At 47.6% G+C, this 21,752-nt stretch overlaps 8 protein-coding genes across 8 annotated transcripts; 4 read left to right on the top strand and 4 right to left on the bottom strand.

Annotated features, from left to right (window-relative positions):
• Window positions 1–518: 518 nt before the first annotated feature.
• tif35 (Eukaryotic translation initiation factor 3 subunit G) lies at window positions 519–1,572 on the top strand (the record flags this gene model as incomplete). Its single annotated transcript, XM_031146482.1, has 4 exons — window positions 519–544; window positions 601–864; window positions 916–1,288; window positions 1,345–1,572. 4 exons carry the CDS (start codon window positions 519–521, stop codon window positions 1,570–1,572), a joined length of 891 nt encoding a protein of 296 aa, XP_031008275.1.
• A 995-nt stretch (window positions 1,573–2,567) lies between these two features.
• On the top strand, window positions 2,568–4,054 carry LHYA1_G001499 (uncharacterized protein; the record flags this gene model as incomplete). The annotated part of the gene is made up of 5 exons (XM_031146481.1): window positions 2,568–2,768; window positions 2,830–2,898; window positions 2,957–3,180; window positions 3,304–3,625; window positions 3,698–4,054. The coding sequence occupies 5 exons, from the start codon at window positions 2,568–2,570 to the stop codon at window positions 4,052–4,054; spliced, it is 1,173 nt and encodes a 390-aa protein (XP_031008313.1).
• A 771-nt stretch (window positions 4,055–4,825) lies between these two features.
• Window positions 4,826–6,575, bottom strand: GDI1 (Rab GDP-dissociation inhibitor; the record flags this gene model as incomplete). Its single annotated transcript, XM_031146480.1, has 8 exons — window positions 4,826–5,020; window positions 5,069–5,223; window positions 5,271–5,819; window positions 5,870–6,215; window positions 6,265–6,292; window positions 6,341–6,400; window positions 6,454–6,478; window positions 6,530–6,575. The coding sequence occupies 8 exons, from the start codon at window positions 6,573–6,575 to the stop codon at window positions 4,826–4,828; spliced, it is 1,404 nt and encodes a 467-aa protein (XP_031008312.1).
• A 424-nt stretch (window positions 6,576–6,999) lies between these two features.
• Window positions 7,000–7,845, bottom strand: mrpl4 (54S ribosomal protein, mitochondrial; the record flags this gene model as incomplete). The annotated part of the gene is made up of 2 exons (XM_031146479.1): window positions 7,000–7,260; window positions 7,318–7,845. The coding sequence occupies 2 exons, from the start codon at window positions 7,843–7,845 to the stop codon at window positions 7,000–7,002; spliced, it is 789 nt and encodes a 262-aa protein (XP_031008316.1).
• An 818-nt stretch (window positions 7,846–8,663) lies between these two features.
• On the bottom strand, window positions 8,664–9,410 carry LHYA1_G001496 (uncharacterized protein; the record flags this gene model as incomplete). The annotated part of the gene is made up of 1 exon (XM_031146478.1): window positions 8,664–9,410. One exon carries the CDS (start codon window positions 9,408–9,410, stop codon window positions 8,664–8,666), a length of 747 nt encoding a protein of 248 aa, XP_031008320.1.
• A 4,390-nt stretch (window positions 9,411–13,800) lies between these two features.
• Window positions 13,801–16,957, top strand: RSF2_0 (Respiration factor; the record flags this gene model as incomplete). Its single annotated transcript, XM_031146477.1, has 2 exons — window positions 13,801–14,491; window positions 14,553–16,957. The coding sequence occupies 2 exons, from the start codon at window positions 13,801–13,803 to the stop codon at window positions 16,955–16,957; spliced, it is 3,096 nt and encodes a 1,031-aa protein (XP_031008315.1).
• Window positions 16,958–18,064: 1,107 nt separating this feature from the next.
• LHYA1_G001494 (uncharacterized protein) lies at window positions 18,065–18,308 on the bottom strand (the record flags this gene model as incomplete). The annotated part of the gene is made up of 2 exons (XM_031146476.1): window positions 18,065–18,245; window positions 18,295–18,308. 2 exons carry the CDS (start codon window positions 18,306–18,308, stop codon window positions 18,065–18,067), a joined length of 195 nt encoding a protein of 64 aa, XP_031008314.1.
• Window positions 18,309–18,667: 359 nt separating this feature from the next.
• LHYA1_G001493 (uncharacterized protein) lies at window positions 18,668–19,992 on the top strand (the record flags this gene model as incomplete). The annotated part of the gene is made up of 2 exons (XM_031146475.1): window positions 18,668–19,850; window positions 19,961–19,992. 2 exons carry the CDS (start codon window positions 18,668–18,670, stop codon window positions 19,990–19,992), a joined length of 1,215 nt encoding a protein of 404 aa, XP_031008319.1.
• Window positions 19,993–21,752: the final 1,760 nt, after the last annotated feature.

Below are 21,752 nucleotides of genomic sequence, written 5' to 3'. Positions count from 1 at the left end.
GTTTGAACACCGGATTTGGCACTATTACATCAACCGCTGCAATATATATGCCCTAGATAGAATCTGCTTTTCTGTCGACTCAATGACTGTCTTTAAAATCCGTAAAGTAGCAGTTTCTTTGAGAATATTCATTATTATACTCAAGGCCTGCAGATTTGGTTGTTTTAGGGCAGAAGAAGCGAAGGGAAGTAGCGCAGCTCAGCTCCACTGCAATACAAAAGAAACAGAATGCAACAAAATGAGTCAAACATTCGTAAACTACTAGATTGCAATTCCATTACACATATACTGAGTAATCCAACAAGAGGCGAAGAAATTGTGACTCTTACCAACCAACAATCTACAGATCACGTGTGATAAATTCGGACTAGCGAAATCGCACTACCAAACAAACATTCTTCCAACTTGACGAAAATATACCCGGACACGACCTGAGCATTTCGAAAACACTGAGATATTTCTCTGCACAAGATATCGAGTCAAATCAACGCGTTAAACGCACCTAAAATCCCCCGAAGATGGCCACTAAGGCTATTCCCACCAAGTAAGACACACCCCTCTCTTTCTCCACCTGCCACCAACCTTCTAACCCTCCAACAGGGGCGCCGACTGGGCTGATGATGAAGATCTCGACGATACCGTAGATGCTCTACCTCAAGGCACTACAACGACCAACAAGGACGGTACCAAGACGATTGTGACATGGCGATTCAACGACGATGGCAAGAAGGTCAAGACAACCCGCCGGATACGATTTACCACACACAAGGAAGTCGTCAACCCTCGAGTGGCAGAGCGGAAGCAATGGGGCAAGTTTGGATTATCGGCCAAGGATGCAGCAGGGCCAACAGCTGATACAACTTCGTATGGGTCATCACGATATGTCATTGAAAAAAAACTAATCTCATTCTTTAGTGTCGGCGAGAACATCATATTTAGACCGAGCTCGAACTGGCGAAAAGATTCAAAGGAGGAGAAGACCGAGGCCGGAAGCATGAAGGAGAAGCTTGAGGGCAAGAAGGTCAAATGTCGTATCTGTAACGGAGAGCATTTCACAGCAAGATGTCCCTTTAAGGACACCATGACACCGGTTGGAGAGGAGGGCGCAGCGGACCCGGCTGCTGGACCAGCAGATTCTGTTGCCGATGCAGCTGGTGGTCTTGGAAAAGGAAAGAGCTCATATGTGGCACCTCACTTACGAGGAGATGGGGCTGGTGCTGGTGCTGGAGACAGAATGGGTGGTGGCAAGTATGAGCGAGACGACTTGGCTACGCTTCGTGTCACAAATGTAAGATCCCAATACCTTTCCATACTCATTTCGTTATGTACTAACTCACTATGTAGGTCTCGGAGATGGCGGAAGAACAGGAGTTGCGGGATATGTTCGAGCGCTTCGGACGTGTCACAAGAGTCTTCCTTGCGAAGGATAGAGAGACTGGTCTTGCAAAGGGCTTTGCGTTCATTTCATTCCAGGAGAGAACAGATGCTGCGAAGGCGTGCGAAAAGATGGATGGCTACGGATTCAAGCATTTGATCTTGAGAGTCGAATTTGCAAAAAAGGCGGCGGCTTGATTCAATCCAGGACCAAGTGTATTGTACAGGGCTATTACGAAGACATGCCGAATTCTTCTCCTATGGTCATGAGGCTAAGAAAAGGCTATAGGAGCCACAAACTAGCTCGTAATGGAGAGTTAGCTTCATATATCAGGCATTTCACGACCACTAGTCAGTCACCTGAGGACTTCAAAACCTGAAACATTCCTTCATATGATTCACAGTAACTCCCCTCATCTACCCTCCCCGCCCTTTCAGGCCCGGTCCGAGTATCCCTGTGGCTTCTAAAATGGTTTGCCTATTTTAACATTTCCATGTTCTCGTTCCACGTTTCACTACATGCACTTAGATCAGATCCCCTACTGAGTGCAGAGTTTCTCTTTGCGCTGTTCTAGCCCTATCTTGATTAAACGCCTCCAACATGTTCCCACCGCTTTGTTGGGTATCGAAGGCACATGCGCGATCGCGCGTGAGGCGGCGATTCCGTGTTAATTACTATCAGCCTCATGGGCTAACAAACAGACCCCAAACACATCATGTATATTTAGCAAATAACCGAAAGGTCCTGGTCCGAATCCTTGAAGTCGAGTGGCAGGTTCGGTGGGGACTTCTTTAGGCTATACTCAATCACGAAGGTATGGTGGCGTGCTTCCAATACCACACAGGATCTCCGAATCCTTTATCAGCTCCTCCCAGCCGAATTCTTGCTGGGCCGGGCATTCATACCGTACCAACGAGGCTGCGGCATAATGAATTTCTGTACGGCCTTCTCGCTTGAAGCGCCGTGTGAGCAAGACTTATTATGATTGGGTACGTCGGATACCTGTTTACCTAGAGAATGCCAATAAATCGCATTTCAACTTTACCAATTCACTCCACTTGAGCAAGGACTAAGAAGCCTCCGGTCAAGGTAAGGTCGTCTCAGGCGAGCCTCGTTCCACATCACTCGGCCAAGTCTTTGATATCTGTTCTTGTCCTCTATGTAGAAGGACAGGCAAAGGGTTTGTGAAGTAATGCAGTTGCCTCCGCCCGAGGTGCTTGCTGCTCTCCCAAAACCGAATTATGTCGACCCCGTCACGAGGGGTGATGCCAAGGTCGTTCTTAATGTTGTTTTATACACCATTTTGCTGGGCTTCATTGGGCTTCGCATCTATACGCGAACGCATCTGAGGAAGTTCTTTGGCACTGATGATGTGCTGATTCTGGTTGCGCTGGTAAACTTCCCCGCCTTGCGCCCATCTTGTGTAACCCATTGACTCTGACACCTGGGGATAGATTCCTACTTCCGTATTCTTCATTATAAGTATTCTTGCGGACACAAAGTTCCACTGGACTCGTCACTCTGTAAGTAGTTGAATTGGACCCTGGTATGCATATGGAGCAGGTATACTAATGTAGTCAGAATGATATACCACGCTCTGAAATCACCCGGGGATTGAAGATCGTCCTTTGTGTCGAGTTAATGTTTGCAGCGGCATGTACTTTGACAAAGTTATCTATGCTCGTGTTTACCTATCGATTGCTCGCATCTTCTACGCGGTTTTGGCGGAGAGTCACTTCCGCTGCAATTGCGGTGGTCTCATTGCAGGGTGGGATTTTTTGCATTTGTTTGATCTTCCAGTGCAGGTCAGTTACTTCTCATTGTTTTCATTCAGATGTCTTCCTACCAAAGCCGGCACATTTTGCGTTCCTTCAAAGTTGTCTCGGCAATTACAACATATTTCCATACTAACAACCCCTTCAATCTAGGCCACCGTCACATTACTGGAAGATAACGGTTAACCCGCAGCCAGAATGCATCAGTGAAACCTGGTCTCTCCTCATTGCTGGTACAATCAATACCTTCACAGACTTTGTTGCAGTGGCGCTTCCCATCCGAACGGTCTTGTCCCTTCAACTACAAGCCAAGCAAATCATCCCAATAGTGATCCTCTTCTGTTTTGGCTTCCTGTCCTGTTCTTTCGGGATCGTCAGAACCTACTACACCTATAAGGTCTCTACGAGCTATGATCAGGTCTGGGATTCATACCCCGTATGGATAACTGCCGCCCTGGAGTTATATATTGGAATCGTATGTTTCGTCCTTTCCTTCCTTCACCCAGTCACACAACATTGCAGCCACTTACCTAATCCCAATACCTAGATCTGCGCCTCAATACCCGCAACGAAACCCTTCTTCTCCACCATCCTCCCCCACATCTTCGGCTCCATCGACCCCCTCTCAGACCGCTCAGCCTACAACTACACCTCCGCCTCCCGGCAATTCAACCAATCCCGCAGCGCCAAGATGACGTCTTCGACTGCAGACACCGATGCCGAGCACGGCGAAGAATTACTGAATCTCGACAAAGCGTTGGGAAGTAGGAACGATAAGGGTGTGGCTTTTAGCACGACTACGATTACGGGGGGTAGGGGAGATAGCGAGTCCGAGGCGCCCGAGGAGTATTTGAGGATACGGCAGACGGTCGATTATGTTACGAGCCAGGGAAGGAGACGATGAGTGAATAGGGTTGTTAATACGTGCATATGAGGAGTATTGGAAGGGCATTATAACATGGAGTCTTTGGAGTGGGCAGTTGTACATATATACTGATACGCATAGATGCCTTGAATTTGCTTGGATGGCGATACCCAGAGTGCTTTGTACGGTTATGAGAGAGACGGGAAAAAGTTGCGATAATGAATGTCAGCATCAAGATACCCAACCGTACTGCTGTCTGCTCACATTTATCTTGCGAGCCCTCGTGTTTAAAAGTCTCATTTTGCACACAAGTAAAGCTTAGAGAAAGACTGGCCTTTAAGAAATAGAGGCAAATGCCGAGTTGCTAAGCAAAGAAGAAAGGAGGTTGACATTAAACGTAGATATAGATGAAACGTTATTATAGAACTGTGGAAGTTGATAATGACGACGAGCTGACATAGCATTATAAGCTCCCGTTTCCTCGGGTTATGGACTGGGCTTTGGTAGCTTAGGTGTTGATAGACTTAGACATATTTGAAATATTGTATATCTGAAGAACAGGGGTTGAGAGCATTGCGGAACCGAGGCAGAACTTGGTAAACTCAAGAGTGATACAAGGAGTTCGTTCGCGATGAGATTGTGTCACTTCTGAAGAGAAAGAAAGAGGCGAGCTAGGACAATGAAGAAGTGTCAAAAATGTTAATGTCCCGCAAGTCGCTTTATTGCATTCTGATATAACTTCCTGTCCGTCAAACCACACAAACGAAGATCCTCCCTGCTACTCTATTTACGGATATTGCTCGTCCCAAATTACTCCTCACCAACCAAGTTAGTACCCTCTCTTAATCCCTCAACAACAAGATCGTGACCCTCTGCCCGACGGTAGATATCCTTGACATCATCGGTCGTAGTCTCAAAGTGGCTAGTAGCGTCATAGCTCTTGGAGATGAAAATGTTGTCGTTTATTCCGCTTTCTAGAGGCTCGTAGAGTGGGATGGAAGGACCCTGATACTATTAGTCTCTAGATAACAGTTAAGATGGAAGGATACTTACCATGAACTTCTCTTCAATTCGTCCAAGGCGTTCAAAGCCAGGTGCCAGTTCAAGATGGTGGTTGGCTGAGGTCTCAGCAATAGTCGAGACAATAGCGATGTAATACCCCTTCGGGCAGACATTATGGGCGCTTGAAACGACAGCGATGTAGATATCTATCTCGTTATTTTGTGAACTCGAAAGCCAATCTGAGCCAACATACCGTTTTTGCGTCCAACTTGAGACTGGGGAATAATCAGCTGACATGAGTCGCTGTTGTCCGTGCCGGCAAGAGGATGGTTCAAGATACAGATGGCCTTCAGGAGTTGTCCGGTTACCTGAGCCTTGCTGGGGAAGTAAGACGGATCGGCAAGAATCTTCTTGCACTTGGTGGTGAACTTCATTGGCTCCTCTCCTCCCCTGTCCTGCATAGTGGCCTTGATGCCCACTGCCTTATCACCTTCATATAGAACCTCGTCAATGTTGGTATTGAGCATGTAGGTTCCGCCATAAATAGCGGAAAGGCGGGCAAAGCCTTGCGGCAGCTCTCCAAGACCGTAAAGGGGGTAGATGTATGGCGACTTTCCGTATCGAGACACCGAGTTTCCGTAAAGACGAATACGCTCGATGGTCTCTGGGCTGGTACCCTTTTCATTAATGTAGCTGTCGGTTTGGTAAAGGGCCATAGCGTGACCAATGAAATCGCGAGTACCAGCCTCGAGCCCGAATTTGTCATATACGTCCTTCATTGTGCAGGTGTTGATGTTGAGCCCTGAGGGAAGTTAGCGAATACTCTGTCAAATAACCAATATATGTATATACCCTTGTGGCTTGCAGAGTCTTTAGCATCGAATGTCCCAACCCACTCAATGAAGCTCTTCATGCGTCTCTTCTCGAAGATACCCATCAAGGAGGATCTAAGCGCCTCCCCCGCATCTGAGGGAACCTTCGCAACAGTGGCCTTTGCACCAGAGCCTTGTTGCACATAGCTTCCAGCCACTTGTTTGAATTCGAGGTATCTTGTGACATCGGTGGAAACGAGGATGTTCGTCAATTCGCCACAGGACATCAAGAGTTTGGGGACGAGATCAATGTTCCAGTCGTTGACGCGTCCGTACTTCTTCCATGGTTCCTCGCCCTTTGTGTAGTTTCCGTACTTCTTGAAGAGCTGAAAAGAGTTAGAGGAGTTGGCAGAGACTTTGGAGCGGGGTACTTACAGTCTCGATATTGACAGAAGCCGCTTCGCTGTTTGTTTGTTAGTTTGGCTGAGGTTGGGGAGCGGTGGGCTCGTACCCTCCATAATGGTCATTGCGGTCGATATGCAATACTTTCTTGCCTTTGACACTGAGAACACTAGAAAGCTTGTCAGCTGGTAAGGCCATAATCCCAAGCCTTAAGCTGCATACCCAGAAAGCACACATTCAGTCAAACCTAATTGCGGTCAGCTACCTCGATGCCCCTCAGTGCGGGGTCGTTGCATACCTGTTCCAAGGACAATAACATCGTATTCGGGGGCAATATCATCCATGGCGATGTCAGGCGGAGAGAGTATATCAGGGAGAGAGGCACGAGAGAGCTCTTAGATTGGGATGCTTGGAATATTCGGTGAGGACAAGCTAAAGTTGTGTCTTGCTTGCAGTGATTATCGCCGGTGGTTGGCCTCGCTAAAAGGTCTCAGTGCACCAGGTGTTTATGCGGCTAGGATAGTTGTATCAACAAACTTATGCTAGGCCTAAAATCATTAACATAATATATATGCGTCGGTAGATTATAGTACAATTCTTTTTTACAAGGTCTACTCGCAGATGCATGCTCCTATCTGATATCCAGCTCATCAGTAACCTCAATCCCTTTTACAGTACACAACCCCCATCATTGATAGGCTAGGCCCGCATATATCTACAAATGTAAACCCAACGTTTGTTTACGCCCCTGTAATTTCGTACACCACCTTAAGCGTTTGGCTGGTTCTTCACCTCTGGCTTCGCTTCTGGCTCAGGCAGGTCGAGTGCGGCTCCAGTTTCTGGGGATGGATCGTACTCGGACTCGTCCGTGAAAGCATCCTCTTCCTCAATGAAGTCCACTGGCATATAAGCTGGACCATCCCCCGAGAGGTTGACCTCCGGGTCCTGCTGTGCAACTTTCTCTGCCTCTCTCCAAGAATAATAGCGCTCTGTCAGGGCCTGCTTGATCCCTCTCATAGTAACTCTCACCTAAGATAACAATCAGCACATGCCCACTCCATATTTTCTCACACAGGGAAGACTCACAACACGATCTCTCGCCTCACTCTCAAAATCACCATATCCAGCCTCTAGCCTGTGCCTCTCATAAGACTCCGTGGCAATCCTATTTCTTTCCTTACAACACACCCACCACAGCGAATGTAGATCCTCCCAACTCTTATTCCTTAGCTCAACCACAGCCCACGATCTCCCATGCGCGTTATCCTCCTCTGGGGTGTTCATAGGCTTGTCTCTGCTGTGGAAAAACTCCCATAGTCCATGATCCTTATCGACTTGCGCTTGGGAGCGTTTCTTCGGGTCGAGTACGGGTTTGGGGAGTGGTGCCTTGGAAATTGAGACTGGCTGGCGTAGACCGGTATGCCTTTGCGTAGAGACTCCTCGTAGGGGGTTGTTGTCTCGGGGGTAGAGGGAGCTGGTGGTACTGGAGAAAGGGGAGCTCTGTTGAGTTGGAACGAGCATTGAAGGTAGGAGGAAGGTCGGGGGCGTTTGCGATATCCTGCTGGGCTTCAGCAGCCGCCTTGCTATAGGCCGTATAGTTGTAGATGCCGACATTGTGGATGTAAATACACAATTGCAGTGCTCTTGCTGGCTCAATTCGCGAGTACAAGAAATATTTCTACACGTGTTTTGGGATTAGGCCCCCGTAGAATATTAAAGTACGGTGCCGCATTGGCACCAAATATACATAAACCGGGTAGATCATCTAGATCTCCAGGACCAACACTTCACATGACGGATGTGTTACACAAGAAGTTCGGGAAATTCTTTTCTGCTCGTCGCTTTTACAACCCAGGGGTTTCACATGATTTCAGGTGGCAGACGCCTTTTCGCCTTTGGGTAACGCCAGGAGCCAATGAGTACTTGTTCCGCACCGCTTTCTCAACGTCTCAGTACAACCTTACATGAAGCAAAGGCGAAAGGTTATTTCAACTGTCAAGTACCTACGTACTGAAGTATGTAGCCCAATTAATATAATTTTGCAAATACTTGTCAAAGCAAAAAGTGATGAATGCAACCTAGTATGGCTAAATCATCCCGAGGTAGGCATGGCACCAACTCAAGAAAGAAGAGGGAAGTTCATCTAATCATCACATAATATTACTTTTGGTACTTTTCTCATTGTGACATACATGGTGCTGTTTATACTGCTGCTTTTGCGTAACCCAGTATGCAGGCGTCCGAACCTCAACATAATTGCGACTCAAAACGCCTGGCTAAAGCAACTCCCTCCAAATTAGACGGTCTGATTACACTTTCCTCTTAACTGGCTGACGTGGGCAGAACCAAGCCCTTAATTCAATCCAATACCCGGCTCACTGCTGACCCAGAACCAGTAAAGTAGTCAATGTCTTTTTTACACAACGGCTTCTTTACAGAAGGAATGCAAATCCTGCTGCAACGGCACCAACGAGGCCATGGACCGAGTTGGCGGCAGCCGCATTCGGCGTAGTTGATGCGGCACCTGCTAATCCGGTAGAAGTTGACGATCCAGAAGACGAAGAGCTGGTGTTCAAGCTGCCCGACGCGGCAGAAGTTGACGATCCCGAAGGCGAAGAGACAGAGGCATTCAAGCTGCCAGACGCGGTACCAGATCCCGAAGAAGCTCCAGATCCGGATGCTGAGGGGGAAGCAGACGCAGATGATGTGATTGTGCTGCCAGGCGCACTAGTAGAAGATGGAAGTGCTGATGAAACAGAGTCAGACGCCGAGCCGAAAGCTGAGCTGACAACCGATGTTTGGGACGAAATTGCGGCTGAAGTCGTCTTTCCCGTGATCATGGCACTTGACTGAGCAAAGCTTGAAGCGTAACTTGACCGAGCAAAGCCTGAAGCAGTGCTAGAGGCGGCTGTTGTGGACGCTGCTCCGTTCAGCTGAAGATAACTTGGGGAGTAAGTCGCTGTCCCTGAATAGGCAGCGCAACCCGGGACTGTTGTCTTTGGGGGGGCGCGACCGCCGCCGCAGTCAATGAAAGCGCAGATTTCACCACTTCCTGGAACATAGTAGAGCACAGATGCTTCCCCATAAACGTCCTTTGTCAATGAAGAGACGCAACCAGATAAATCAGTCTTGGCGGCGGCGAAACCCACCAATGCGACGATGAAAAGTGATGAATACATTTTTAGGTAGAGCTTGTAAAGACAGTTTGGCGCAAAAAGGCGATATTGCAAGTTTTGGAGATAACTGAAAAATTAAGCTTAAAAGGGAATCCTTGAACGAAAGTGTGAAGTTGGTTTCTTGATTAGGTTGTGGAGAAGCAGATCAGAAGGAAAGGAAAAATCCGACGATTTAAAGATACTGCTGCGGCGCAGGCTGCGGCGCAGAATCTCTAAGCGACAGGCAAAGCTTGAAGTTGAAATTAGATATAAGCTCCTCACGTGTCCTTCGTATTTCGGAAGAGTCTTAACAGCATCGAATTGGGCTATTAGAGAGACATCTGAAACTAGTCACTCTGCACTTGATAAATAGTAATTCGGAGTCAGTAGAGGATATGTGATGGGAATGCTAGCAGATGCTAAAGGAACTGTAGGTCTTATACAACGAGAAAGCCAACGCTTCAGAGTAGTTTACCATCTAGCAAACTATCAACGATAATCAAGAGACGTATAATAACTTGAAAACATAGTTAGATAGGAAATTTCAAGAGTACCATATTTAAAAGTAGCGAATAACGAGAAATTCTAACGTGTAACCGAAACTTACGTCCTCTGAGGTAGTCAAAAGTCCAACGACTAGTATAGTAGGTAGAGAAGTTATACAAGGCTGAAAAGTACTTGACCACATTTCCTAGGACACCAGAAAGTTCCAAGTACCGTACAGATATTGGGCTTCTGAAGAGATGAAACCATGACCTTTACCTCTAGCACTGCGCAGAAGCATGAGATTCGAGAGACAACCTCGATTTGAGCAAGGGGACGGTGTGTAGATGTAATGCGACCCCTGGACATTTGTGGCGCCATCAATGCCAGTACATGACTCGGGGTCACCTTATGGCAGCGTCCTTTCGTAAGTCTTCCGCGTACACTTGCGTTGCCCTCGACTCGAGCGGAAACAGCGCGCACTTAAAATTCAAACAACTCCTTCCAGGACGTCCGCGAAGAGTTGCAAATGGACAACGGGCCCCTGCGAAGCTCTTGTTTGGAAGTAAATTTACTTCGCGTGTGCGCGGCCTGTCCTTGGTATGTATTTAGCGCTACCAGAGTGACGAGTAAAATTGAGCTGCTTACTGACCTAGTTCCTGCCGTATCGTAAATTGTGGACGCTTGTTTACGTTTAAGTGGACATAATTACCGGTTTCCAAGGAGGAGTCCAATCCGTGGCACTTTCAGCCCATCCGTAGGGATGTCGTGCAGTTTAGGAACAGTGGAAACAGTAGAAAAAGTGGAAAGAGTGGAAACCAACCACGTGTCTTGGCATTACAGTACAGTACTTGACAGCGCTTATACTCCGGAGTGTATCGCAGATGAGGCTTTTGATGATTCGATAAATCTTTCAAAATTGTATGATCTACATTGGGTTTGTTGGGCTTGAGAAAGTTTATACGAGACGTGGCGGGTTTCTGGGAAAATACTTCGGAATGAAAATGTTGGAAGCCGAAGAATTCGGCGTTTGTCAGATCATTGGATTTGTTCCTTGCCATGATGAAGCAAAACAAAGCTTGGAAGTTAGATTCTCGTGAAGTCGAAAGCAACTCTACGCTGAAGATCTTCCTCAGGATGACATCCAAATTTGGCATCAGTTTCTTGATGAAGTTGCACTTGCGTGGCCTTCGGAGATAGCTTCATATTAGAAATAGCGCCTAGGAGTTACGGTATTCATAAAAAGATCCGGAGCAAGCTCGGCAAACGTTTGAATATATGCATAGGATAGTAGTTATTCAAGGGACAAGAATTCTGTCTTTAGAAATAAGAAAAGCAGAGAGTGATTGTTAGAGTAAACTTACTCATCGTTACAAATGAATTAAGAATGTCAAACTGCGTCTATCGTCAACCGGAAGCATTACTTATAAATCTACAAAGTACCGTACTTGTACTTTTCAGTCTTGCCCTAACTCGCGGCATTCTTCCGGCTGGTACGTATCGTTGGCGGCGCTATTGGGTGATGATGCGTGTTCCCTGCTCACTCCCTGGTCATCGATAAGTTGCCGTAAAGTTTCTTTCCCGTAAGGAATTATTCAAGCGGCAAGCCAGCCAGCCTCACCGAGGAATATTTTGAGTCGTGAGTCTTGACATGGTGATGACGCGAGCACGATTAATTAATCATAGGATCCTATCGTCCTAAAGAATAATCACGAAGAAATTTCTGCAAACACTCGCCACTACTGTAGGTGGCGGATGAAAATTGGCCACTACTGTCCAGAACTCAAGGCTTGCACAGAAACAGCACATCTTTGCATCTAGTAGTAACGGGCGGCCTTTGAGATTTGCGTTGTTCGGCATAGTTGCCGAAAGATAATATTAATAGACGCAGACAGCAGACACCTCCGTCATTATCGGGAGTCCCAAGCGGCACTGTGAATTGGAAACTTATCCTAATGTAGTAATCCGGGCTTGTCATCTGTTGGCACATGGCCGGATACAGCATGAGCCAAACCACTCAAGTCACATCCGCACGTATCTGCTCAGAGCTTGAATCCGGGGAATAATCATAGGCAGGCATAGCCATAATCATAACCATAGCCATAGCCATAGCCATAGGCTTGTTTAGAAAGACAGGAAAGGCCGGTCGGTGAAGATAAAACGGTGAAGATAAAATGTTAGCTGCATTTTCTATAAGCTAATAGGAAAATACCGCTTGCGAATTCCATGCTAAAATAGCTCCAGCCGGACTCTTACGGCCTTTCTCGGATTCATTATTATCTCTTGCACCCGGACGTGACGGGATGGTAGACCTCAGGTGAGAAAAGGCTGCTAACGAATCACAGAGTGCAAAGCTGCTTGCTGCTGTGGCAGAACATATTTCGGACAGAAGAACATCAACTGCCGCGTCGTAGGGGTGCTCACGGCTCGGCCGTTTTCAAAACCTGCCGCATTGTGTGAGAGGTTCTGACAAAGAAAGCACAGGAATATTCAGAACACCGGTACCTATAGCATAATATACCACTGAGAAGAGATGGAAGACTAGGTAGGTATTGACGGCTTTCCAGGTAGACAAGTTTGGGTATACTAATTTGTATTAATATTCCAATAATAAAGTGAAGTGTCGGCAATGTGGGCGGATGAATGGATGGATGGATGGACTGATTAAATCCATCTTGAACCTCAAACAGCAGCGTCGTGGCAGTCATGTACTGGCGCTTGCAGTCTCTTTATTCGTTTTAGAAGTCAAACTTGCACTCGTACGAAGTAAGACTCACTCCCTCCCTCCCAGCACACACGCATACGGACCTATACGAGTACGTTTCAAGGATAACGTCTTTCATTCCTACGCTTCCACGAGTACATCTCTCACTCCTACGCAGCCCGAGTCGCGCAACGGAACAAGCCATGGGACTCAGGGTGCGCCATCGTCGGCTATCGGGGCGCGGTGAATTCTGTCAGGCAAGGATGATGATTGATAACTGACTGAGCAAAATGCTGCAGCTCGCTACAGTAGGGTCAGGGTAGCAGCTTAGGGCGGCATGGAAAGGCGAATGAGGAAAAGGTTCTTTCTCGCTGCTCTGCTCTCGTCAACTTGTCCCAACTCGAAGTTCTTCTGTTCCTCCCTCGTCGAAAGAAGAACTTTTTTATTAAAATAAAATAAATCTTCTCCCCGAAGAATCAAACAAACCAATAATTCCCCCAACACCGACCACCAGCAAGCACACTCACTTATTTGCCTGGCCTGCACTCACAAGGTCATCCACCCACCATCCACCGTCAACAACACCTACCCACTCAATCGACGCGTGCTTATTTTACCGGTACCGTCTTTTCTTTCGTTCGACCCTCCCAGCTTCTCGGTTGTCGCGGCCCCATCTGTCCCGCCGTACGTGATCGCCTCAATTCGCAGAGACAAAAGCAAGGTCCCCACCACCGCGTTTATTTCCCGCCCACCTTTGGGACCACAACAACGGATAAAGTCTCGCTGGCTCCACTTAACCCTCGAACCTTCAATGACAAAGAAAGAAAGATAGAAGGAAAGGAAAATATCTTAAGCCTCAATCAAAACAATCCATTCGACCTTTCTCTCTCCGTGCGCAAGAAACCTTGTCGCCCGCACCTTCTATAGGCTGTGTGTTGAATTGAAGACTCGATACAGCAAGCAGTGCCGACGGCAAAACAAAAAAAAAATCCTTCGAGGGGCAGCTACCCACGCACCACGCACCACCGCCGTCCGTCAATCAACACCACTCTTTTATACTTCTCGTCGATAAGCGCGACAGCTGCGACCGTGCCAATTGACATTCATCACGTCCCCCAATCCACGAAAAACTCTCTTGTGACGTGACCCTGACGTTGCGAATTGACGACATCGGATTTGGATGGTAGACATCACAACAAAACTAGATCTGTTCAGACTTTCTATACTATGGACTCCTCCCAATACCATCCGAATTCTATGAGCAACAACAATTCGCCATATCAATCTTTACCTAACATCTCGCCGCATCAACTGCAACACAACTCGTTACCCCCGCTCCAAGGCCCCCAGCACGGCGCAGCCATGCAGCCTATGTACGGCAGCGCGCCTCATACACCGAGAACGCCGGTCACTCCCAACACTCCAGGCGCCGTGAACAACATGGGAAACTTCTCGCAGATGGGTGGACAGCAGCCAAGAGGTTATCCCCAAATGATGCCCGGCAATGGCTACCAGCAACCACCTCAACAATACAGAACATCGTCCTCAATGATGCCGCAGTCTTCTACCGCCATGTCCCATCCCCAGCCTATTGCCCCAGCTCCGGCACAGAGCCGTATGCCCCAGGCCCTGAGACCTATGCCACCAAACGGTATGCATATGGGACAACCTATGGGTTCGCCTTATGGGCAGAGCATGATGATGCAAGAGATGGACCCGCCAACTCATGTTGTAGGCTCACAAGGCCGAAGAGGTATTCTTCCGAGTGCTCCAGGCAGACCAGCTGTCACTGCAACCGGCACTGGCTCAACTAAAAATGCCATGATTCCTGCTAAAGATGCTGACGGAAAATTCCCCTGCCCTCACTGCACTAAGACTTACTTACACGCAAAGCACTTGAAGCGTCATCTCCTCCGACGTAAGCCCATTCAATTTTTTTTTTTTTTTTTTCCATACACGAACAATCTAACCTAGCGCAGACACTGGTGACCGCCCGTACATGTGTGTGCTCTGTAGAGACACCTTTTCCAGGAGCGACATCTTGAAGCGTCACTTCCAAAAATGTTCTATTCGTCGCGGAAATCCTACAGGAGCTAGTCATCTGTCTCACGCACAAGCTCACTTGAAAAAGTCACACCCGGGTCCTCACAAGAGCACACCTTCGATGTCGAGTGAAAACGATATTATGAGCTCCAACGGGATGAACAGCTTGGCCGACCCTGCCCTTCACCCATTCGGCGTTATTGCGGACGGAAGTGTACCAGACGCGGGCTCCAACCTGACCAACGAGCAGGCGGAGCAAATACGAAATGGCAGTACTGTTGGAGGAAGTAATGGAAGAAGCATAAGTGGTCCCGGAGGCTCGAATCGAGCTAGCTTCGATCAAAGCTATGCCGGTGGCACCCTGCCTCCTGGTATGAACCCTTCACTTGCGTACAATATTTCCAGCGGTCTAAACGGTCACCAGGGCTTTGATTTCGCCTCCCATGGCAACGGCATGCAACCTCACCCTGCTTCCAGCATGTCGACCGTGCAGAACGGACGAAGTGTATATCCAGTGACTAGTGCAGGACAACAGCAGAGTCTGAATGGTTGGCAATCGATGTATCAAGCCAGTCCTCAAGCTGGATTTATGAACTCGTATAACCAAAGTATCAATACCCATCATGTACCAATTAAGTCGGAACCGTCCAACAATTCAAGCAGTACCCTTTATAGTGGCGTCTACAGCAGTGCAGTGAATGGAGTCGCTGTTTCTGTCTCGGATTTTCCCACCTGGCATAACCTTCAAAATGATCCCCTCCAGTCCGTATCCAGCAGGTTAATAATTTTCTGCTTTCCAAACAATCAAATCATTGGTCGCAGCAATGACATCAGAAAGTATCTGTCTGCCGAGTATATCAAGCATTTCTTGGAGCTCTTCAGCAATTTTCAAGGCCATTTCCCCATCATCCATATGCCTACCTTTGCAACATCCGACGCTTATGACGGGCTTCTTCTAGGAATGATATGTGTTGGGGCTGTTTACTCGGACCGTATCACTCCCTCTCAAGTCCGCGACATGGTGGAACTATCCAAGGCAGTTATTGAGCGAAACTCTTCTGTTCTTGTAAACCTCGCTCAAGATCAAAGCTCGGACGTTGGACTGGGAAAAGAATCGCACAGCTCAAGTAAAACCGAACTCGAGCAAATCACCGCCATATTTCTGATGCAGATGTTGTCTACTTGGCACGGCACTCCAGTCCAGCGTGAAATGGCACGCATGCGATTTCCCACCCTCGTTGCACTTGCACGAAGAGCTGATCTGACTACACCAATGACCACGTCTGCCACAACTCCATTTAGTGTTTTGCATCAACGACACGTTAAAGTTGAGAACTTCAATTCGGTCAGCTTCGACTGGAACGCTTGGGTTGAGCAGGAGAAACGATCCCGACTAATTTTCGCAATATACCTCATGGATGCGACAATGGTTATGTACTTCAATACACCGCCTTTGTTTGATGCACTCGAGATTCGTGTTCCGCTCCCGGCTGATGATGCTGCTTGGGATGCTCGTACCTCTACCCAGTGTGCCGAGGCCCTTGGTCTTCATGGCCCGAGTGTTGCACGCGATATAAACATGGCAGGTAGCCGACGGCCGAAGCAGCCAGAAATGCATAGCGCTCTTGAGACGTTGATGCGTCCCGAACTCGATCTTCAACCCGGAACAACGAATTTGTATTCAAAATTCATTTTGATTCATTCCCTGCACGTACAACTGTGGGCAGCTCAGAAACAACTATCCCAAGAGCCAAATCAGTCGAGCCTTCAAAACTACGGGTTGCCATCCAGTACTTCGAGCACTCCTTTATCTCAAAATGATTGGGTAATTCGGGGTATGGATGGGACTGGAAGCGGCGGTCATAGCGCGAGTAGTAGTGGGCGTGCAACTCCTGTTGAAGCTGCAGGTCAGTCGGCGACGATGCAGCAGTTGAGATCGACCACCATTGCATTCGAAAAGTGGAAGCAAGTCTGGGATGAAGATATCGCCATACAGTACCCACCCTCATCTACGAGTTATCGTCGCTTTGGATTCTGCCGAGATGGTGTTCATTTCTACTGGCTAGGAAAATATTTGATGAAGCACAGCCGCGGGACTGAACTGCAGATGGCTCCTGACCAGCGCTTTGCACAGGTCATGCATCTATTGAAATACGTTAAGAATTGGGTTGCGTCAGACAGTGCCAAGCGAGGAGAAGAACCTGGATCGGTCAGCGATATCGACAAGGACTATGGCAGTAAAGAGTTAACCTTGGACATGGCGCAGCTTTTCAAACCAATCAACAAACAAATCGATTCCCCTGTCGCGGGTGTACATACGGGTAGGAACGGCATGCAATGAGCATGAATATACATGGAAGGGCAAACAATTTTTAGAGGATATCGCTTTTGACAAAAAGGAGTTAACCATTATCGGGTGGGAGGAAATATATATCTCGTCGTGTTTTCAAGGCATTGCGCTGGCGTTATTTGGTTCGTTCTTGCATGCGTCGGCGACTGGGTAGGAGACCGAGCGCGTGCACAAAATTTACAACTTCTCTAAGGTTTCGATGGGTGGAGGCATTTACATTGGTTGGGTGGCTGCTGCTTGTGCGTTACGGTTGCATTACGTGAACGTCAAAAAGATGGTTCATAATATAGAAAAGGCGCTGCATTAGATTGGTCTGGTTTTGCTTTACTGTTGCGCGGTGGGATATCATGGAGTTGGTGACGCCAAAATGCAATTGGTGTTTCTTAACTCTCTACAAGTACTGGAGATGTATATGCCTATAGCTTAGGATCATGCGCCACATGAGCCTTGAATGAAAATAGATACATTTGAAACTTGAAACTCCCTTCGCTCTGTGAATTGTAGTAATATGGGAGGGCTCACACTGCGGCGGCAGTGTTCATGACACGCAAGATCCTAAGAGTGTAGTTTTACCGGGCAGTTCCCATCATTTACAATATGCATAGGGTAGAATGTGTGTGTCCTGGACCAATAAATACATCATCTTGTCTGGAGCTACTTCTCGTTTGACTTCAATTTCACTTTTACCACGAGGTGCAGAGAACTAACAGACTTATGATTAATTAGTGCAATGCTGTTGTTCTGTCGACTGTTGCGGAGACTTCGCTGACGGATCACAACATCAAGCTGCTATTTCAGCTACTATAAAAGCAAAATCAGCTGTCTATTGCACAGTTGTAGAGCCATTGTAACACCATCCATTTCCTGACCCCGAACGAGAGGAAACAGCTGAGACAGACTTGTACCTTAGCCCTCTTTACATATCCTTAATCGAGGTTTGGGAACCACAGCCTGTATACACTTGATGCCATCGTATGCACATCCCCCTCTGAAAGCCTCCCAGCAAAGCCGTCCTGTTCCCATGCACCTTTGTCGTCCATCCATCAAGCGTGGCTGTGCCGACTCGAAAGCAGTTCTTATCCCATCCCCCAATCCACATCAACTCTTCCCCTCCCTCTCCACAATCGTGATCCTCGGCAATGCCTCTCTATCTCTCTCGGTCGCCTCAAGCCCAAACTTCTTCTCAGCACGATCCGACAGGTACAGACCGATTGTGCCCCATGCGATGAACCCGACACCGAGACCCAAGCGCGTGCGCGGGGAGAGATTGCGGAAACTTCTGGATGCGTGTTAAAGGTGGGAGATTGAGGTGGAGAGGGGGGACGTACTGGAACATGGACATGGGCTTGGGTGTGGTGGCTGTAGTTCTGGTGGTTGGATTGGATGTTGATAACCCTTGAAGAGAAGGCTGGATGTTGTTCCGAGCCGAGGTCTTCTGAGTGGGGTTTTGTCAGTTCCCCATGCCAGTTTCAGTTGCTATTATATTTACTTATTCAGGTCTTCTATTCTAGCTGGTTGCACGTCAATCCACGATCTGATTGTCTTTGCTTTATCACTTTGAACTTGTGTATGTGAAGCCCCGGTCATAACTGCGGGATTCGTTGAGGTCATTATTCCTCCTTCATTTTGCCACAATCTACCAGATAACGATCCAGAGCAGAGGACCCCAAAGCAATAGAAGCAAATCTTTCTCCTTATACAATGGACGAATTACCCACTGAACTTCGTCGAGCTGTCTTTGAACAGTGTGACCGGGAAACTGTCAGGTCACTCCGACGAGCTTCTAAAGCATGGGCCAAGATTGGGGAAGAATATCTCCTTCCGTCTACTTTCACCACCTATCCATATCGAAATGATACAGACCGCCTAGATTCCATCTCTCAATATGAGGGTCTAGCAAAACAAATCCAGAGGCTATGCTTAAATCATGGAGAGATCAATGAATGGCATGCTCGGCACAACACTTACTTCCTGAACTATATGCGAAATTCAGAGGAAGTCTCAGAGGAGATGGCAACAGCATGGCATCACTACAACAGCCTCAAAAAGCTGATGGAGCTATATCACTTAAACTCCTGCACAATTGAGCGGCTAGAGCCCATCTTCGCTCGTCTCCCTAATCTCCAAAGCGTCGAAATCAGTTTAATGAACTGCATTTTCTATCAAGAAGACGACCCGCTTGTCTTGAAGCAAATCTGGAGTATCCCGTCAACTCGTCGAGTACCACGCGAAGCTACAGTAGACCGATTCACCAACATACTATTAGCTCTACAAACGAACGCTGTCACGCACCTTTCGCACGACAGGATACCGTTCGAGTTCTTCGCCCAAAGCGAAGACGTCCTCGAAAAAGTCATTCCTGTCTTCCAGCGCCTCACGTCTGTAAAGCTGTCTATGGATCTAATCGACAGACCTATAGACACCGAGTCCAACCATAGCAAAGCATTCAAAAACCTCTCTCGATTCCTGCGCTCCACGACCGGTCTTCGAGCTCTAGAACTCGACTTCCATGGCCGCCGAAAAGTAGATCTCGAGCCTCTATTCTCATCTCTGTGCAGACATGACTTTGTGTTCGAGCACTTGGAAGAACTCACTTTGAAAGAATTCACAAGCACCGAGTTTGCCATTGGTGAGTTCTTGGCAAAGCAAAAGTCATTGAAGACGCTGCATCTTGGAGGCGCGGGAGATAAGCCTAAGCATCATCCGCCGTGCGGAGGGGTGTGGTTGGATGAGGGGTCTTTTAAGGGGCTTTTTGAGAGAGTTGATAGGGAGATGGAACTAGAGAGCTTTTTGATGCAGGGTGATTTGCTAGGGCTAGAGAGTAATGAGAGTTGGGAGCTGGAGGAGCCTGTTGCGTGGGAGGATTTAGGTGATGCGCCGGCCGGTAAGTCCCTTTCGAGAGGATGCATTCATATCTCATCAAATATTTTGGGGTGGTTTACTCTCAATAAGTCTTGAGAGTAGACTTATCCTGTAATATCAATCCAATCCTAGATATACGTCCCATGGCAGGCAATACTGATTGAGGCCTTGACTTTTAGGGAGGCATTTGGTTCCTGTGGGACCTGTTATCGGATAAAAAGCGTTTGATGTGTATATCAAAAGCCTATGTCTCGTAAAAGATTTCCAAGGGAATTTTTAGCAACGGATAACTGGTACTAAGAGTTCCAGAAATACTAAAAGTAACGATTCCCACATTTTCTCCTTCGACGCCCACGGGGGTGGTTCTAGGGTTTGCATTCCATAAAAGTCTGTTTCTGGCTACTGGTAAGTTCGCATTCCAGGGATATTATTTTCAGAGGTATGGAATGCTAGTATTTTCCTAACACTGCAGTACTGTCACACACCTTGGTATCTTTCTATCTTGTACCTATTTTTGCAGTTTGCGAAACACCTCTGTATTTGAGGTATTTTAAAATTATCACGACCCTGTGACGATCCACAAGATGCCTCCCAAAATAGCCGCAAAGACCAAATTGTTGCTCAAAGATTGGGATGATATTGAGCTCCTTGTAGCGGGGGCTATAGCGGGCATGTATTTAATTCTTATGGCCTTCGAGCACTGCTAATTCATCTTAAGAGCCAGACCGCGAAATACGACCTCCGAGTCTCTCCAACCTAGTTCACAGGCTCTTCAGACGAGAAAGATGGAGAGTGAACGATACGGAATATAAAAAGCTTCTCCCAGCCATGCGCCTCGCTTCCAATCTGATTGAAGTGGGCATGCCCTACATTGCGAACTTTCTGCCAGCCGACGATCTTTTGGAAGACTCTCAATTTGCTATCAAGGGCGAGGAAGTCCCGGTAGATGGAAACCACTCTCATGGGAAAATACAGCGTGCGAAAGAGGCCCTCGATGAGATCGCAGACAGCGTACATTGGGAACTAGACTGGAACATATACTCCGTATTGGGGTCATGGGGAATGAACTTTATAACAGAACAAAAACCCCCTTACAAGAAAGAAGAGCCATTTATGATACTCGAATCCGATAAAGATCTTGCAAGGCGCGGCATTTGGATTCGCCCTGTGACTGTTGTCATCGCTAGACAATATTTCGATACCATCTCGAAGGTAGACGAGAATACTGAGGAATACCTTCGGGCCGTATGGCATTGTGGAATCACCCTGGCCCACGAGATTGGCCACACTATATTGCTGCACGACACTCGGTGGGTTTCTGCTGACTGTAGTGAGCCATATGTGGGCGATGACACTTTCTCTGAACTTGGACTGGCTTTCATAAGCTGGATATTCTCTGGCTGCAATCCTGAAACGACCAAACGAGGCAACTTGTCCTACAAATTTGATGCCCCGTTATATTGGAGGAAGGAGCGACAAATGACAGACGGAAATCGAGAGCCCTACAGAGTCCATTACTCGATATCGACTCAATATCTAGCAGATCTACTTTCCCAGTCTTTCTGGGACGAGTTTCGTAATGCGCCTGACTACTCCGCCAGGGCTAAAGGAAGAATAAAGCCCGTACTAGAGACGGGACAGCCGAAACCAGCAACAGCGGTTGTTGCCGACTTCTGGGTTCGAGAAAAGGGCAAATCCTTCAAGAAAAGAAGACTTGACCAAGAGAAGCGGACAGAGAAAATTGCGACATGGAAGAATGAGTTCCGAGACCGAAGTGAGAGACCGGAATTGCCTCTCAAGAAACTTTCTTCGTTGGAGCTTGACCTAGCCTTTGAAAACCAGAAAGCCATGAATGCGCGAGTCCCAGAGTTCGACTTCGATCAAGATGAGAGTGGCCTGATTATAAGCGACGACTATTTAATTG

This window comes from Lachnellula hyalina (genome assembly GCF_007821495.1).
Source record: "Lachnellula hyalina strain CBS 185.66 chromosome Unknown contig00017, whole genome shotgun sequence".
Lineage (NCBI taxonomy): Eukaryota > Fungi > Ascomycota > Leotiomycetes > Helotiales > Lachnaceae > Lachnellula > Lachnellula hyalina.
Note: the sequence above shows the minus strand (reverse complement) of the source record. Positions and strands in the feature narration are given on the sequence as shown.